Raw genomic sequence first — 20,199 nt, forward strand, 5'->3', positions numbered from 1 at the left:
AGATTCCAGTGAACAAAAAAACCTTCAGAAACAGAGCCTAGTAGTGACTTCTGTTTCCCCTCTAGCAAAATTTATAGTTGTTTTGAAAAGTTCCAAATGGGCATATTTATCCAAAAGCTAAATATTTGTATTTCTGGCCAAAAAAAAAAAAAAAGCCAGATTTTTGATGAAAAATAGAATTTTCCAAAAAGGTGTGTACTTTGTATAGAAAACTACTTTTTATGTGTAAAAAGACAAAAAAGAAAACCAGCAATAAATTTTCTGTGGAACAGTGATTTTGATGAAAAAGTTTGGAGAGGGAATATTTATGACAAAGTAGGCTAGTGGCTTGCAAAGACCTATAGAAAATCTTGGTCTATTGTTTGTGCACAGAGCCACAGTACAAAATCCTTTCCACTAACAGATGAAGTTCTATCTTGAAATAAAAATTCTTTGCCCTCACTGTTAAAATGTTTGTCGAGAACATCTACCTGGATATGAATCTACACATTTACTCTCACCTAGGTTAATTCACCTGTATTTCTGCCACATTTCCTTTAGTCTACATAGCTCCTTTCCTGATGACATATTTCATCTCAGTTTACATTTTCACAGGTGATTAAACCAAACGTTCTCTAAAATCCTTAGGTCTTCATTTATGTGCTCTGCATCTGCTGAATTCATCTCTCTTGACTGCAGATTGCTGAATTTATGTGCAGCTCTCCAGATAAGATCCAACCAGTCCCCTCTGTGTTACCCACACTCATTACTTTTTTTGCTCTACAGCAAGTCCCTCTCCCATGTGTTCTAAGATCACATTTATTTTTCACAGTCACATTAATACTCATATTTGCCACACACTGACTTGCACACACAGGACTTCCTGCTATTGCCCTTTAGCTCATGGTGGTAACATTTGCTGTTCTTTCGTACATGACCTTCCCTCTTGCTTTATTAAATTTCCACGTATTTTCTGGGACTTCATTTTCAGTTGATCCAGTTCCATAGGATATCCGGATGCTGCTTACTATTGACAGCACCTTGGATAAGTATCACATTTTGTTTTGTCAAAAATGAAAATAATTGCTAAAAATAATAAACAGGACTCCAGCATGATCTCTGATTAACTTCACTGCTATTTCCTTTTATTCCCCTGTTTATACATCAACATTATTGGTCAGGTTTATTTTATCACATTTTGACAAAATAGATTTTTCATTAAGCTCCATCATTTCATCAAGCAATTTCTATGCCAGTGTATCAAATGCTTTACTCACAGCTATCTAGAATAAACCTAATGTCTTTGTGTAGAAAGATATTCTACTTTTCCTCAGTAAAGTATTGTATTAAGCTTGTTCTAACTCCTCTTAATAAATATTACTAGATTTTTTTCTGTTTTTCCTTTCTCTGTTGTTCCAGATAATTTTTTTTCTGTAGTTTTCATGTTTTGCCTTCAGAGTTTTGTGGTGATGTCTAAATTATTAAAAAAAAACAAAAACAAAACAAACAAAAAAAACCACCAAAAAACCCTCCACAAAACCAACCAACCAACAACAACAACAACAACAAAACAAACAAAAAAACCCCCCACAAAAACAAACCCACCAAAAAACCCAAGCAAAAACCTCAAAACAAAACAAACAAAAACCCCAAAAATATAATAATAACTAACCATTACAAACCTGGTAAAAATAAAGGTGATAATTTTCTTCTCGTTGTTTCAAAATAAAAAGATTTGATTTCTTTGTGTCCAATAAAAGTCTCAAAAAGCACTGATCAAACCTGGATCTTTGAAGTCAATCAAAGTGGTATTAACCAAGAATTTTCCACTATGCCAGATATCCAAATTATTTATTTTAAATTTAATCTGTAAAATTCAAAGATCAGATTGTACTTAACCTATACATGTGAATGCAACAGAATACCTATTAATTTAATGAGAATAATAAGTATTAAAGGACCTGAGTATAATGGAAATAAGAAAAATGGAATACCCTGGCCAAGAAACTGAAAAGATTCATCATACTGAAGGGACCTCTCTCAGTCTTTTGAAATTACATGGAAGTCTTATAAATGTGAGTGAGAGAGGAGTTACAGTTACAGTCACTTTAAACAAGCTACTATCATTCTTTCATAGAATGTCTTTGTATGTTTGTTCTGCAGAAATATGTTTTTCAGTAGCCAAGCTACTTGTACATTACAGAAGGACTGCTCTGAAGAGTTCTTCATATCACTGTTGCTGTCTAGGAATATCTGTTCTTGGGATGTTCATATTGGTAGATTGCCATTCCCAGGTCACTGCCTGAAAGCAGCTTGTGGAGCAGTTTAAGTGTCACAACTAGAAGGTGCACACTCAGCTACTCTTCATGCCTCTGGACAGCACGGCACCCTTGGGATGCTTACATGAAGGAGAATGAAAAAGATGAGGCGACACACTTAAGGACAGCCTTTCCTTAGAAAACTTTCCCTCTGCATGTATTGTTTCTTTATCTAAGGGAAAAGTGTAGGGTTCAAGAGACTTTTTGGTCATGAGACGATCAGTAACAGCGGCTAAAGTTCAAAATGACTGGAACTACTGAACACCTTCTGGAGCTGCAGATGAAACACACTGATCAGTTTGTTTATTTAAACACTGAATTTCACCTCCTCTTACTGCAACTACAACACCTGATGCAGGAGGGTCGGACAGTAGTATCACCGTGCTGCTTCTCGGAGGATGGTGGTCTATCTGTATGTCCCCTGGAGCTCTTCCCAAGGTCTGAATTCCTGTTGTCATGACCAGGACATGTACTGTTTGCCCCACTCAGGCATGGTGCCTTCTTTGTTGTATTCCATCTGATCACTGAGAGACTCAGTAAGATCATCTATGTTAATAGTTACTGATGCTAAAATTTTATGGAACTTTAACTTTCTCCAGTATCAAAGATCTTAACCACACTTACTTTAAAGCCACAATCCCCTTTTCCTGCAAACCCTCTCTAAAATCTATTTCCAAGGTTGATGAAATCTTTCCTTAAGTAGTTGGACTACAGAGAAAACTCCAAACGACCAACCTAAGAAAACGCAGGATGACAGTAGAGAGAGCATTTGGGAGGTTTAGGAATACCTGATGAAGACCTGATGTCTTCACAAAGTGTGAAGACAGGAAGAGCACTCCTTTTGCAAGGAGACTGACGACAGCATTTCACATAAACTCTCTGTAATCTGGAAAGCAGGACTTAAAACATGTGAAAAGGTTAAACAGCTCAGGAGATAGCCACGCTTAAAGGAGGCACATTGTCCAAGATGGCTTGTACACATGCTTTGAGGAAATCCTCGCTAGTTTTTTGTATGATTTGGGTATTTCTGGGAACTGTATGTTATGCATCATGTGAACAATAATTGTGAGATGGTTGAACAAAACTCCTTTTAAACAATGAAAGCAACGGATTTGTAGTCTTTATACACTGACATGAACAAGATTTGTGGATAGAATACAAATTGTCAAAACATCTTGAACTCCATAAACAATTTAAATAAGAATTGAGCTCAAATGAGATTGATGTCATTGCTTCACTATGGAAAGCCTAAATCAGCTAAATATTGCTAAAACTGTGTATTAGAGGGTTCTGAAGAGAAAGGTGGCCAGGCAGCAGGTACTTGTTACTTATAACTCTACTGGCATGTACTTTTCCTTGGTAGGCAGACATTTCCAACAGCTGCGATTGGAGCAAAGCTTTTGGCTCCTGCATGTGCCGTGGGAGCAGAGAACTTGCAGTTCCTTGGCACTGCCTGCCACTATGTCCATTACCTGTCACTGAACTTTCCATTTCCACTTTTACTGACCTCTGGGTAACACCCAGGCTCTGCTGATTCAAAATAATATTTATTTCAATCAAAATGCATTTACTTTTCTACTACCTCTACTGTGATGAATTTCTATCCATGTTTAGACTCCATCCTTTCTCTCTGTGTTCATGTTGTCCTTCTGTGACTCCTGGATACCTCCATAAAATCTTTCCTTTGAATTTGATGGGCCATTCTTTGAAATGGCATCAGATCAACACTGACTGTCTAAAATGACTCCTTTGTTTCTTCTTAACCTGTCTGCTCTTTGCTGTGTAAGAACATCGGTCTTGTTTGTATACATCTCCATTCTTGTTCTTTTTTTTTTTTCTCTCTGCTCTTTACATCTGCTATAACAGGGCATTGAACTGTGATATGTTTAAGTGAAAAGAATTGCAACTGTATTTTCTGTACTTCATCTATCATCTATCAATAATTTTTTTTTACTCAAGGAAAAAAAAGCATTTAGCTATTTCTAAACAAAAATATTAGTATTTGATGCATCTCCTTCATTGGGTGTCTTTTTCATGTTAAAGAGTCACTGGTCACTGGCAATAGCAACTGAGGAAATGGCTGAGAAATAACTGATGATATTTCTCTTTGCCTAAAAACACTGATTCATTGAAAACAAACCATCACAAAAAGCTGACTATGTACAGTCTTGTGATAAGAGAGATGCAAGTTTCAAAACTTTATTGCCAGTTTTAGGATATGCAGACTGCTACTACCCGAGATACTGGTTTCTGTCATTCCACAGAAGGAATAATGATGATCGTTCCCAAGACAGTTTCTACACAGAATATTATCACTAATTTTTTAATTGGTTTCCCAGGCTACTCAGCTTCAGCAGCCTAATGAATCATTTGCTCGAAGAATCAAACACTGGGTTTTGGTGTCTGGCAACTCCTGTGTCCTCAGCTGCTGGGGCAGCCCTGCTGGGAGACAACCTGAGTGACAGATCCATGGGATTTACTGTTGGAGCTCCTGAGGAGCCTTGACATGTATACATTTCACTCGTGAGAACAGCTACTTTCTTAGTAGGGTACCAATCATCACAAAAGGCAAGAAAGAACTTTTAAAGAGAGAGAAGACAGAAAGGATTTTCCAAAGCCTTACAATAATGATACACCAGATTCTTGTGAAAGATAAGAGAAATCGTTCTGAGATTTTTTTGGGGGGGGGAAATCTATAGCTCTTAGGAAATTGTGAGGAACATATCTGTATTGCCTGTGTCCAGAAGCTCAAAGAGGAGCCCAAAAAGGAATCTTGCACAGTGGTCTCAGGAATCAAAGGGGTTGCACTGTACAGTTCTCCATGTCCAAGAGTTTTGACCTGAGAACCTGCCTGGGAATCTCAGAGCTAATGGCATAACCAGGCTCTTCTCCAACACAGCTGCTTCAGGAGTAGGTGCAATTTGTCATTTCAGTTCACTTGTCACGTGCAGATTAAAGTCAATCCAAAGAGGTATTATTTTCTGTGACAATGAAAATGCTTTCATTACCTGATCATATGCCATCCTAGAAGTTTTTCTTTCAACATTAATGTTTCTACATTCTTTCTGCATAAATGTTTCCTTCTGCTCTCAACATGTAAGTTTTTAACACCGCTCATTACAGTTCATATTATTTCTCTTTAATGATATCATACACGTTTTAATCAGAAATTTCTTCTCAATATATGACAATAATTTTTGCATATGCATTAAAAATGAAAGTTGTATTCATCTTTTTCATAGAGTGTCCTTGGTTTGCTTATGGCTAGTTATTTTGGGGTGGCGTAAGGCTATTTAGTAGAATTTTATGATGCCTTCTCAGTCTGTTTTAATACATAGTACTCACATTACAGTACACATAAGACAGTGGAAAGGCAACTGTTTTATATTCTCATTCTCAGCTAAAGGCCAGCATATAAGCTTTTCTTTTTCTATAACATGTCACTTAACTACATACTTTATATGCCTTGTGAGGCAAAACCCAGATCCACGGAAATAATATGGAGTGGCCTTAAACTGTTGGTCCTCTATTGAGACCTCGGAAAAAAGCACCCTTGGGGGGAAGAAAGATTTGGTAATACAACTGTTGACCTGCACTGGGGTAAGACTGACCCTGCCAGGGATCACTTCACTCACCCCGTATCTGTATGGGCTTTTCATGTGTGGCTGGCTTGAGGGGACCGTGCTCTATATCTTAATGTTTTCACAGGCAAAAAGGCACCCCAGTGAGGGCACCGGTGCGCTGTCGGGACGGGCACTCAGCTCCCCTGCGCGTGTATGCGTGGGAAGGGGGTGTTCTCCGGCACCTCAAAGCGGGCAGCGAGGGATAAGTGCCGTCCACAGCCCGGGAGAGCCGGGGATCATCTGCGGGGCGGCGGGATGGGCGTCCTGGCGGAGGGGAACGACCCGCACCTCTTATGGGGGGAGCGACGGCGAGAGGGAGGAGGAGAAAAGGACGGCGAGGAGAGGGGCTGGGGAGACGCGGGCGGGCAGGAGCCGGGGGCCAGAGGAGGAGCTGAGCGCAGAGCGGCGGCGGGCACGGACGCGGCGGGGCCGGGAGCTGGCGGCGGCCGGAGCGGGGGCAGGTGTGGGAGCCGCCCACCGCCGCTGCCCCGCCAGAGCCCCCGGGCCCTATGGTGCCTCTGAGGGACCCGCACCCCGCTCGCCGCCTTCCGACGGGCCCCGCGGAGCGGCGCGGGGCAGCGCAGCCCGCCAGCCCCGGGAATCCGCGGGCATGAGGAACCTGCCGATCCTCCTCCTCCTCTCGCTCTGCTGGAGCCTGGGGCGGGTAAGTCTCCTGCGGGCCCGCGGCACAGGGTAAAACTTACCCCCTCTAGACCTACGGCTGTTCCTCGAGGTGCCCGTGCGGAGCCAACCCCCCCCCGGGCCGGCGCTTCCCCGCAGCTCCCCGGGGCGGGGGCTCGGAGGCAGCCGCGGCAGGTGCGGCTCTGGGACATCGGTGCCTCCCGCCATTCTCGCTCACTGGCATTCCCTGGGCGGGGATGTCGAGGGGAGCGGGTCCGCAGCCCCCACCGGCATCCCCGGGCGCTCCCTCTCCGCGCCCCCGGGGCGGGCTCCGGGCCCGCACCCGCATCGGCGGAGCCGCCCCGCAACCGCGGGCGCTCCGCAGGGCCGGGACGGCTCCGCCCTGGCCCGGTACCCATCCCTGCCGAGCGGGCACTCGTTCCCCGCAGTTTTCCCCGTGGCCGGTGGGCACCAATAGTTTGCGAAGAGTTTTCACGGAGCGCTGCCCCTGGGGCGGTCCAGAGGGCCGCCGGCGGTCATCGTGCGGGGAAAACCCCGGCCACCGGATTGAGACCTGCAAAGCATTCAGAATACTGAAGCCTTCTTTAGTGCGCATGCTGTTAGCATCTTTATATTTTCAAGCGTTTCTTAAGTAGTGTGTAAAAGTCAGTTACGGTGGTGGAAACATGATATACAAAACAAAACAAAACAAAACACACAAAAAAAAAAAAGAAACCAAAGAAAAAAAACTGCCCTCTAAATCTTTCCTAAGATTGTTACTGTGCAACACCAAAAATCAGGAAACCACGCTGAAGGTGAGTGTAAGCTGCTCGTCAGAGGAAATGTTAAAATTGCCAGTCTGGATGCCTTAGAAATTGTTAAGCTGCTTAAAAGGCAGAGAGACTCCTCAGCTGGATTTCCAGCTCAATGTGTATCTTTACATTGTGCAGCACACGCGGTTCTGTATTCGCTGGCGACAAAGGATAACCTATCCTTGATTCAGCAGAGGGACAGATGGATGGGCACCAGTCCTGAGAGGTGGTGAGCGCCCTCAAAATCCATTTTGGAGTTCTTGGTGTGTTTCAGGAAGCGGTCAGAACCACATTGTCTTGAACCTTTAATCTCCTTAGCTTTGTGAAGCTGAAGGAAACAGGTGTATTAGAAGTCATACAGTGTAGTACAGTTTGACACGCATCCCCGCTTTGAAAACTAATGTTGTGTTACCTTTGGTCACCAGCAAATTTATGTTTTCAAAGTAACCTTCTCTATTACGTCACTGGTACTGGAAAACTTGCACTTATTTAAGAAGTACAAGAGGGAGTTGTTTATGCTGCCAGTTTCTTAATTGCAGTAACTGCTTTGATTTATCCCTTATTTAACATTTTTATTTACTGGAACCTTCTTTTCCAAGACCTAGTAATTATGATACTTTTTGATTAGAAGAAAGTCTACTGTTGATTACTGAATGTTTGCAACTGGAAAAGGAAAAAATAAACCCAAAATATGTTATGTTAAATGAAAATGCTGTTAAAAACATTACATATACATGGGACTTTTATTTTGCATGGGAGCTATCTGCAAAGTAGATAATACATAACAAAAGGTAGATATTTTCAGTATAATGCTGAACTTTCTATTATAAGTTCTAGACAATCTAATTTATGTTAAATATCCGTCTTTATAGAGAAAAAAATCTGCACTGAAAACATGTAATTTTAATAGTCAACACAGAGAAAAGACGGGGAAAAGAAGGCAAGGTTCTGATCTTGTAGATGGTAAAAGGAGACATTTGGAGAATAGACAGATTTCTGTGAGTTTTAACAACAGCTCCTGCTGTTGTGCTTATGGCAATTACACTGTATTTTTAATAGCTATGAAAGTGGCTGGCCCACAAGAAGCCTACAGAATCACCAGGTTCTCAGTCCTAGCCTTGAGTCCAAGGTTCTGGGTCCACAATCACAGCTTAATTAAGTGTTGCCATTTGAAAAAAAAAATTACTGTGTCATGCATCAGAGATTGTTACCAGATTCTATTATTGAATATCTCCTAAAAAAAGTGAGAGGAAAGAGAAAGAAACTAGGAAAGAGATCACCCTTTTCTTGGTAACTACAAGTGTGAGGATGAGCGAAGTACTGCATATTCCCATTCTATTTATTTAAGATGTGATTCCATTTGAGTTAATCAAACAGTCCCATTAGCTCCAGTTATGTTTCCAACTTTCCCATTTGTCACCTACCACAGTAATTTCTCCCACACACTCTCTTACGGACTCAGTGTGTTTCTCTATGAGGCTCTATCTGTCTCTCTGAATCCAGCCAACTCCAGTGCATCTTCCCTGGGTCTTGTTTCTTTCCCCAGTACTGCTACATCTGTCTCTTCCTGTGGGTATATATAACCTTTTCTTAAAATCAAAGAACTGGGGGCAGGGCTTCGAATGAGTAAAGGCATTAAGTGCTTTAATTTTTAAGTAGTGGGGTTTTCTTCCTGAATAGCACTTGCTTGAATCAAATAATCATGCTCTGGGACCTCCAGGAGATAAAATATACATGGTGAAAAGGGGAAGGAAAAGCAAAATTTGCCCTGTCAAAGAGAATGCAGTTTATCAAGTTTCATGTTCTGTGATTTGTATTGATTTCAGCTTCTTAACTTACTACAAAAGGGGGGAAAAAGGCAAATGTGTTTATTCTCCTGCTTCGGTTTATCTCACAGTTTTTCTGTAGTAGAAGGTCTCATCATATTAGTGAACGTACTAGGAAGCTAAATGAAATGCTACAGGAAGGAGCCACTGAATGCTCTAGTAGATTATTTCAACATTTTGCTGTGAAAAGTCAATGTGTGAAAAGCTAAAATGGGCATTGAGTGTGTTAAAAAACACCTAACACATGCTTGGGCAAAACCAGTGCCAGTTAAAGTTGTGGCTTTCCTTATTGGTAGTTGCATTCTTCATGAAGCATTTTAATTCACATTTCAAGACAAAACCTGTTTGTTAATTCGACACAGGTGAATGGTATCCATCCAGAATGCAGATTTCAGCTGGAGATTCACAAGGAGGAAACAAGGTGCATGGAACTTCTAAAGAATTCTAAGCCAGTGGACTACAAGGGTAAGAGAAGATAAGGTGTAATGTACAGATAACTGGACAGCTGAAGTTTTTTTCCCTTTATCTTCTTTATTGTTGCAGTTGTGGTTTCCCTACTTGTCCGCACTGTGCTGATGATTTTATGGTTTTCAGAATTCACGGGATTTTGCATTAAAGATACACCTGCAGCAAGGATGTTGTGGGAGGTGTGCCAGGGATTGGTATTTTCTGACTGGCAGAGGAGCTGCAGGCTGGTGATGATGGGACCAGCAGAAAGAACAAATCTGAGGGAAAGTTGAAAGCCTTGGCGTCCAAGCATCTCTCTTGAGTTATACTGGAAGCAAAGAACTAGTGGTAGGAATGATCTCTGGGTTTCCCAGGTAGACAATGTTTCAGACAGAAGATCAGATTCACACCCAAAGTACTGTGGACTTGTGCAAAGGAAAAGCTGGACAGTAGTGTTACATCCAAAAAGCAAACTCTCCCTGTTACTTTTTTGTTGTTTGTTTTTTTTTCTTTCTGCATAGAAAGATAATTATGAAGCAAACTGTAATTTAATGGATGAAAGAAGGAGGAGTAGATGTAGTTAATTTTTTATTTATTTTTTTTATTTATTCTTTTTTTTTTAGATTTTATTAGATTTCTTTGCTACATTTTCATGTGAGGAGAACAAAATTTTATGGAAAACTTACATTTTTCTTTTAAGTTGAAACTGATGATAAAGCTATTTGTTCAGCAAGCAGAATACAAAGGCAACCGATAAATTCAGATGGGTGGTACGTAGGTTATTTGTCTTTTTTGGTGTTCAATCTGTTTTAAATGCACTCTGAAGATGATTAGGGGACCTCAGAGACCTGCCATCTGCAGTGTCCTTTGAGCATAAACATGAGTCTCAACTTACCATGCTTTCTTCTCCTCTCCTCGATTTAAATGTGTAGCTCCCTCAGTTCATACTCTAATATCAATTTATATACAATAAGTCAAAGGATCATCAACAGTTTGTATTTTACTATAATTTCTTCTTTATGTCAATCCAGATCACTAATTAGAAAAATACAAAATCTTTCTGGAATAATTCATCTAGATTTCTATTTTTTTATTTATATGAGTGATGAAGAGAGATGGCTGTTACATAAATAATATTATTGTGCAGCCAGATGGAGAACTAATTAGTAGCCCAGCTTAATGAATGAAATCTTGAATTATTAAATTCACTGTTAGCTGTTATAAGGCTTTGAAAGTCAAGCTTTCCTCAAGATACACTTCTGTGATCCAGATGCCAGATGGCTCCAAGGGTATCCCTGTGATGCACACCAGTTTTATTTTGGGTTCCCTAGGGGAAGAAATAAGTTTTATGTCAATATTTTCTTCCCAGCCTCTTTCCACGGGAAGAGGGGCTGCCTCCTGAAGGCAAACTGCTGTGAAAGAACTTCATGTCTTGGAAGGACACAGTATATTTGGTGCTGATTCAACTCTGCAGATAGTGATAAAACAGCAGTGGAAGGATTTATACATTTTACTGAATTCCTGTCTGAAACTAAAGGAATAGTCCATTCTGTTGGAGACTGGAACAAAGTCCCTGTGGTAGTGGACTTTTACAACTGTGTGTTTAATGTTACAGAAGAATTTATTCTATGCTTCATGTTATAGATACCCTAACCAAGAACCTTTAGAGAGTAGCCTATGTTAAATATAGATATTTGCATAGCAAAAATAGCCATTCTCTGTGTGTCCTTATTTTCCTAATAAAGTCTCTGTAATCATACAAAGATATAAGGACTATTTTGAATAATAATACTCTGACTGCTGATAACAAAGAATTACTGACAAAAATTGGAAAGCTGGAACTAGTCCAAGTCCTAGCTCTACTTGTAACTTGTAGTACATTTGAAACATAATTCTTTGTAATAAATTCAGAAATGTTATTTCACTTTTTCCTGAATGGGAAAGATGGTTATACAGCCTTTGTCATACCTTTCTAACTTTAGCGTGTGCTACCTGACTTACAAAAGCTGTAAAAAAATCTGAAGGTACTGTCTTGAATTTGAAAATAAAGGTTCCCTGAGATTCTCCACCAAAGGCTTAGGCCTCCATTATCAGAATCAGGGGAACATTTTCATTAACTTATTGGGCATCTGAGAAACCTTCATACTTCTATGTCACGTGCTCCAGAATTTGGCTGGCATGTACAGCTACTGAATTTTGGAGGATCCAAATTGTATGGGGCAGTCAGCTTCTCCTTTCACCTGGATGGCAATTATGTACTGAATACCTTATCTAACCTTCTCAGCTCCCAGTTAGGAAGATATAAAGGAAATATTTAAAGGCAACTGAAGTTGGGTTTGAGGTTTTTTTGACATAATAAAATGATCTTATAGTCATCTTGCCTGAGCTGTCTCATGACATGGGCTGAAGAATTTCACTGAGTAATTTCGTAGTGCACCTAAAATCACTGACTATGAAGTCTATAAAGGACTTGCTCACTCCATGGCTTAATAAAGCAATAGCGTGTTTTGCAAGGAAACACTGAATAAAGACTGTGTAAATATCCTTTGAACAGTGCTAAGGATTTACTAAAACTACAGGACGTGGACTGAGACATCCAGACCTCTTGCTTTGCACCCTTTGGGGGATTTTCAGGCATTAGCATATACTTTTCCATTAGTGGACAGCATTACACTCCATTTAGGGAAGGAGTCACTCTCCAAAGATCTGTGGCAGTGCCTTCCTCTCTGTAGTGCTCTACATCTAGTTGTTTATTTTATGAAGACTGCATTAGCTTCTATACACATTTGTTTTCTTCTTTCCACCTATAATTTGGCCCCTGAGGTATGGATGCACCTTAGCTGAGAGCCTAGGAGAGGGTGGGTTTTTTTTTGCAAACTTATTTTTGAAGGGCGGATGAATTGCATTCAAAATAGTTCATAGTAGCTACAGATTTTGAGGTCCGTATGGAAAAACCCTAATCTGTTTTTATCTGCTACCGATGGCTTGTCTTCTTACCAAAAAAACAAACAAACAAACAAACAAAAAAACCACAAACCAAGAAAACTCCCAATAAAGTGAATGAAAAGACACAAAAATTGTTCTGCTGCAAATTTCTGCCTTTATTCAGTATTTAGAATTTTTCTTTATAAAGTAAGTGACTCATTTCTGCTCACCTTATAATGAAAAATGAAAACTTACTGTCAAAAATGTTAAAACTCAGTCAGTAGGCTTTTCAAGAGGGTTTACAACAAAGAGTTTTTAAAAGATTTCACTATGAAAAAATGAAGTCTAGGGGCTTTTATTCATCTTGGACTGAGTGGCTGCGCAGTTAAATGTGTCTTTTTGGATCTTGCATTCCAAAATGTGTTTTTGTGAGACCATATGTCAGACAACATTTTTAATTTTAGATATGACATCTTAACTTTGAGAAAGGGATGTAGAAAATAAAGAAAAATGGCTTTGGAAAGAATTTCATAAACCTCTCAAAGAGAAGCTTCATAACGCAGCTAGTAATGGGAAATTAAAATAGGCAAGACTACCAAAATGATGTTCTTAGTTATTCATAAATTTAAAGCAAGAGGGACCAATGTTGCTATATAATCCAGTCTACTGAATTACGCTGTCAGTGGAATTTCACTCAGTGATTCCAGCACTGAGCTCAAGGTCTTGGGGCTGAAACGGAACACATTTTTCTGAAAGCTCTTCAGAACAGTGGGATGAATATTCAAAAGTTGGACCTGCTGCAAATTGACCAAAAGTTTTTTTTATCCAACTAATTTAGCTCTTAAGGTTATTTCTCCAGTAAGAAGGGTGCCTATTTTGCATTTCCACACACCCAACACACCGTACTGCTGTACATCTGTGTATGACACACACCCCTCTGTGTATAACAAGGCCAACCTGACAATCACTCTCTCCTCCACATTAGTAAATAGAAGACTTACACAAAGCCAGACGAGGCCTTTCTCTTGCTACATGAAAAGAAATCTCCTCAAGGTTCCCCTTTCTTTATCCTCTCTATCTCATCAAGGTCTTGCATCAGGTTTTGTTTGGTTTTGCAGCTTTTTTCTCTGCAAAATGAGTCAGTATTTCAGCCTGCAGTGTTGCTTACAGTCATCTGGGGTAGCATTCAAAGTAGAATTAAATGAGATAGTGGGATCATGGAACTTCTTTTATGCAGCACCAGCAGCTCTTGGCAGAACAACTCTGGCTTTCTTGAATCTCTGTGCTGCTGCTTTTCTAGCTGTAGTACAGACAGATTGCTACTTTTTGGTTCACAGTTTTTTTTACAAAGGGAGCCAAAGGAACCACTTTGGATGTTTGTCTGTTTTGGCTTTCATTAGTTGAAGTCTCATCATTAATGACACCACATGAAACTGATCATCCTCATGGTGTTGACAACGTCTGGGCTTTGTGTAAGCTGTATTTAATTATTTGAGGGCAGAAGAGAGGTAGAGCTGGTTGATCTTTGGAAGAGGTTGGGTGAGAAAGGTGGGAAAGAACCCTGGATGAAAGGAGTTGCCTACTGAAAAATAACCAACAGGAAATAAAATAGTGAAGGCAAAAAAATGTCCTGATCAGCCTCATTCAGAAATCTCACATAATAAAGGTTATTAAGAGCGACAATAACAAACTCTTTTGGAAAAAAGAGAGACAACACTTGTCCAAAATAATTTTAAACACCTGAAATTTCAACTCCACCCAAAATGTAAATAGAAATTCAGCAGTAGATATTAATAAATGGCATTTGTATTCCAAGGAAAGTGAACAACCATAAGTGAATTTATTGTGTTTTCCAGAAGACTCTAAAAGAAATACTGCCCTGCATAGCTTTGCACTTGAGTCCTGATAAAGACAACTCTGACCATGGCAGTCCGCTCTCCATGACATCCAAAGTTCAAATACCACAGGGAGAAAGTCTTGAGTACCAAAACACTGAAAGAGCTCCAGCTTAATACAACAAATAGCACATGGGTTAGACATAAGACAAACTAGCAGAAATATATGGTCCAAGTGCTTTACAGAGACTTTTAATATTTTGTGGTGCTGTTTATACAAACCGGAGATTGATACTTATTGGTATTTTTGGAAGAATGTACATCATGTCAAAACTGCGTCAACACGAAGGTGAAGGTGCCTCTTACAGCTTTGTCTATGCATCCACTGAATAAGAATAGAAAATGGCATTCTCATGGTATGAATACAAGGCTGTCATACAAAAATAAATGCTCTTGTCTCTAAAGCACATTTTGAGTGACTGGAAAGCAGAATTTACTTGAAAAATTTGAAGGAAAATCTGTTTTCTTTTTTGTGAGTTTTTGTTTGTTTGGTTGGTTTGGTTTGTTGGTTGGTTTTTTGTTTGTTTGTTTTTAAAATTTTTTTGCTTACAACTTCTGTATTTCCTTATAGAACCCTAAAAATATGTAGATTACAGTAAATTTAAAATTGGCTAATAGATTTTTGATTCTCTGGTGGGAAACTGTTCTTCAAAAGGGAAAAGAGACTTTCTTCTGAAGTGTTTAATTTAGTGAAAAGCCAGACAATCCTCAGAAAACTCAGAAACAGTGTTTTTGCTATTATTGGTAATAGAGTTGGCTTTTGAAAAACCTATGAACTGCAAACATTTAAGGTGAATATAAGATAAACTCTGTTGGTTTGATCATTCCTTTAACTGGTTCAACCTGATGTATACCATAGACTTCCAAAATTCTGTTTACTGTCTATGAGTAGTGTTAATTAATTAAAATTTTTTACATTTCCTCTGCTCTGAGGAGGCTGAATCAAGTGCCACCTGAAGGTCCAGACCTGAGCATGGACGGGGCTCTGGACAAGGCCATCACCACCTGTTTGTGCACTCAGGGCCCTGACAAAAGCAGATGACAAATAACTTCAGGGAAATATCGTGGAGCAACAGCTTTTTTGCAACTGTCCTATTCCTATTGCTGCTCTAAGCAGTTCTGCTGCTTTGCTTTCAGTTTGCCAGCTTGCTATTTCTCTAACACCTCCTTTTCCTTTCTTTTTTTATCCCTTGTGTGAAAATGCAGAAAGAATATCAGTCCGTGTATGTTTGTAATTCCATGCAACCTAAGTTACATGCTGTGGTGTACAGACCTGCATTCTAGAAATCATTGCCCATAAGAGGTGAGATGGCTCCCGTTCTGTCAAGTTAAATACAAAAATCAAAACATTTCCCTGTTTGAAAAATAAACCGTAGGCTAGCTGTCGACTTTCTGACTCATTTTCAAAGCACTGTCTTGTTGTTTCATATTTCATGCTCATCTAGACAGCTTAAAAAATGCTCAACCTCACTTGGAAGTGGCAATTTTTAAATCCAAATGCAAAGTGCCACCTAGTGGTTTTATATATACAAAATGTGTCTATAAACAAAATTTTCTAGTGCAAGTCCAGTGTTTCACTTCTTTATAGACAAAGAAGCGTACACAGGTAAACGAACTTGTTGCTCAAAGACTGGATCTCAAACAGCAGGATGATGAATGTGGTGGCAGTGCTTATGTAAGCTGAAGAAAATAAGAAACAAAACATAGTTTATGGTCTGTTATGTTTCCTTTCGTTATGAAGTATCTGCAAATGCATTACAAGAATTCAAGACCAAACATTCAAATAAAGTAAGTGATCTCACTGAAACCAGCTAACAATAATATCTACAGTATCATCTAGAGGAATAGGAGGGAGGATCAGTAGAGGAGTGATTTTTGAGTGAGTAACTGAGCAAAGGTTTTCTGGGAATTTTAGTTGTTTCCTTGGATGTGCTGTGAATGACATATCAGGGAAAAAAATTATGCAAATGAAGAGACTTTAAAGAGATTGTTATACATAGGGTGCAGTAATGTTGTTCTAGACACCACAGAAAGAGGGATGAAGAACCTTTTGTTTTTTTCCCTTTGCTAGTCTTACTTACAGTTCTCATGGTTTAACCCCAGCCAGCTACCAAGTACATGAGGTCATGTGTTCATTCCCCACCTGTGGGATCAGGGAGAGAATTGGAAGGGTAACAGCTGGAAAACTCATGGGCTGAGATAAAGGCAGTTTACAGGGAAAGCAAAAGCCATGCATGCAAGGAAAGCAAAGCAAGGAATTAAATCAGTGCTTCACAAGGGCAGGTAGGTGTTCAGCCATCCCCAGGACAGCAGGGTCCCATCACATGTAATGGTTACTTGGGAGGATAAACACCATCAATCCAAATGTCTCCTGCTTCCTCCTTCTTCCTTCCACTTTACATACTGAGCATGATGTCATATGGTCTGGAATATCCCTTTGGTCACCTGGGGTCACCTGTTTTGGCTGTGTCTCCTCCCAATCCTCCAGGCACACCCAACTTCCTCACCAGTGTGGCTGCATGAGAAGCAGAAGAGGCCATGGCTCTGTGTAAGCCCCGCTCAGGAATAACAAAAACATCTCTGTATTATTGACACTCTGTTCAGCACAAATCCAAAACACAACCCATAGTAGCAACTATGAAGAAAAGCAACTCTGTCCCAGCCCAAACCAGCACAATAGTTAAATAAGAAGGCAAAGGATATAACGCTGGATGTGCAGAAACAGCTGAGGAACTAACACAGATCAAGAGCTGGACTGGTTTTATACGTGTACATATCAAAGTGAAAGGACAAAACCACTTGATGCTTGAGAATTTATTGAAGCAGCATGCAAATATAGAGACTGAATCCATCAATGAACATAAAAGATTAAAGGTGTGCATTAATATACTTTTGGATACTTGAAATATTCTAAAAATATTATAAATAAAATTGCAGACATATGAAATAAACATTGCAGCAATTTAAGTTTTGCTTAAAAAGTGAGATACTTTATGTAAAAAGCATCATTTTATTGGTAAATTTCTTAACAGAATTAAAATTTAAAACTTATGTAAAGATAAAATTATGAATATTTTGTCTGTTAGTTGATTAATATCCTTTGGAGACAGTAGGAAACCAGCTTATAATGTGAAAGATGGATAAAATTTCCAGAGAATAAGAGTTTACATAATGATTTTATGAATGCATCAGTGATGGATGACAGTCCAGAAATCCTAAAACTGACTGAATTAATGGCTGGACAGATAGTGTAGAGAGTGAGTAGAGAGGACAATATCCAGTTTGATCAAGTAGAAATTCTGTGTACGGAAAGAGAAACATTTAGGACAGCATTTACCACACCTTCATGTTCCAACGGTGTGGTATTTAAAGCACCATAGACTGCTTTGTAGTCACTGCAAAGAAACAGGCAATTGTTGTGAGCAATCAATCTGGCCTCATTTCATGTGTTCTAGGATGAAATGAATCGTTCTCTGTCACCCTCTGACGTATGTCATTGCCTATGCCATTGTTGTAAAAGGTTACTATGGTGGATGAAGAGCAGTATCTACTTGAACACCTCTGAAACTCACCGAGATCTCCAGTTGTGCCACATCTTTAATTTCCAAGATCAGTAGGGAATTAATTGCTAGTTTCTATTGTGCACAATTAAGCTTGTGCTGTACAAAAGAGATGTGTTTTGGGGATGGAAGAGACAGATTGATACAAGTGCAGTAAGAATGGACTCATTAATTGTATCCCACCTTTGCATAAGGGTGTGTTTTGATAAGGGAAGAGAAAGGTATATGACTGCAATATTGTTAAAAATCTAGCAGCATGCAGCATTCAGACCTACTCTAGTTTTCAGACCCCCAGTGTAGTTATTCAGTGACTATAAATGCCTCCAGGACATTCCAGCAGTTTTCTCAGATTTCCTGTACCATAATAACTAAGCCTGTAAATATACATAACCTGAGGCTTAATATTCTTGGAATTCTGATGATAGCAAATCCAGTTTTTGATTGCATTTGAATGTAGTCTGGGTGTAAGAACTATATCTTTGATGTTATTTATCCATTTGATTTAAGGAGTCTGAAAAAGTATCATCCTCTCCTGTGCCATAGATGCCTGTAAAGTCCTAAAATACTGAGAGAAAAGAGAAGTAAAAAACACATTCCCCAGAAACCATTAGTGACTTGTGAAATTCTGAACATCAAAAACGTGCATACTGAGTTCCTTTCAGCAAGTTTCAAGATCTGATACAAATTGTGTTGATTAATTTTGGCAAGCATAGGATATGGACCTCAACTTTTGTATATAATACTACATTTAATTGAGGCTTGAGTAAGATTTTTAAATGTTTTTTTGTGGCAAACGTAGAAATGGAGCTCTGAAGTCCACATTATTCAGCTGCCTGTTTAGTAAAACCTTAGCCCAGTCCATATAGCAGCATAGTAAAAATTTATAAAGGCCTCTGGACTTGTTTGCACATTAGTAGAGCAAATCCATCATCTTATGTTAAACAAAAGGAAAAATTTGTGAAAGTCATCAGCTTCTTTGGGTGTGCATCAGCACTTTCGTGACTCACTTCAGCTCTCACTTTTAATGGAAATGGGGATGAAATAGAAAGGTCTGAAGTACCACACGAGGATGATTAATCTTGTGTACTCCAGGGCTTGTTTATGCTGGCTCATGCAGTCCAACCATCAAAACCAAAAGAGTTTCTTTTTGTCACTGTAGTTCTGAGTGCTGGCAGATGAAGAAAAGAGTTTCTTTGTCTTTCTGATTATTTGTATGTTGTGTTGTTGAAGTTGTTTCTGGCTTAAAATCAATTGGGAAGGAAGCATGACCCGAACTGTCTGAGGTAAACATTCTTTTATTTTGCATAAGCCCTGGTGTTGCATCATAGAGATTTGGATTTGATCTTGACCCAAAACTGCAACTCAGGAAGCGCCCATGCATGTTGAAGTTCTCTTGACTTCAAAGGCTGTGAAGGTGACTTGCTCAGATATAAACATCTTAAATGGGGTAGAGATGGCCAAATCAACATCAGAGATATCTCAGAGACACTGTTAGTAAAGCCCAAAGAGGCTGATCCAGCATACAGCAATGGAATAAGACATTATTCTATCTACAGAGATAAACTTTGTGAAGTTTCCCTTTAGTAACCCCTTATTTTTGGCATCATCCTTCTGAATATAGAACAGAGGCTGCATTTAGAACTGTACAATACTAAGAGGAGTGAAGAAAGACTCAATCCCCATGAGCAAGTGTTTCCTCTGGAGAATAACACTTGCTTGGGAAACTCTATAAAGAGAGCTCTGCGGAATTGTTGACCAAATGCAGAATTTCCCCCATCATCCTCCTCTCATCTTCATTCATCATCTCCAAATCCTGTTCTTGGTACCTCAGAGGCTCCCTCCCAGCTCTCACGCTTGGATGGGTGTCTTCCAAAGGAAAGCAAGGCCCTTGGGAAAGCTGTGCTACCGGCTTTTCTTCTTGCTGCACTAGGACATGCCCCCAGGACAAATCCAACTGCTGGTCCCATAACACATTCTTCAGTTCCCTAGTTTACGTGCACTTTGAAAATAAACTTTGAAAGCAAGATACTGCACATTTTATGTTAACACAAGCTGTCCAAGTTTAATTGCACTAATATGGTCTAATACAAATATAGAACTTCTAAATATTCTTTTTCCAGCTTCATTTAACTCATGTGGCTTGATTTTGGGCATGACCTCACTAGCACAGAATAAATTAATAGTGAATTGCTA

At 39.6% G+C, this 20,199-nt stretch overlaps 1 protein-coding gene across 1 annotated transcript in view; it reads left to right on the forward strand.

Annotated features, from left to right (window-relative positions):
* The first annotated feature begins 6,419 nt into the window (after window positions 1-6,419).
* The window catches only part of VIPR2 (vasoactive intestinal peptide receptor 2), a 53,491-nt gene continuing 39,711 nt past the window's right edge, over window positions 6,420-20,199 (forward strand). The window contains exons 1-2 of the mRNA XM_027886148.1: window positions 6,420-6,584; window positions 9,542-9,644. Of these exons, the coding sequence (XP_027741949.1) occupies window positions 6,531-6,584; window positions 9,542-9,644 (157 nt within the window). The 5' untranslated portion in view covers window positions 6,420-6,530. The remainder of the gene's footprint in view (window positions 6,585-9,541; window positions 9,645-20,199) is intronic.

This window comes from Empidonax traillii, unplaced genomic scaffold, assembly GCF_003031625.1.
Source record: "Empidonax traillii isolate 1590-97213 ecotype Southwest subspecies unplaced genomic scaffold, ASM303162v1 scaffold178:size2223814, whole genome shotgun sequence".
In the NCBI taxonomy this organism is placed as follows: Eukaryota; Metazoa; Chordata; class Aves; order Passeriformes; family Tyrannidae; genus Empidonax; species Empidonax traillii.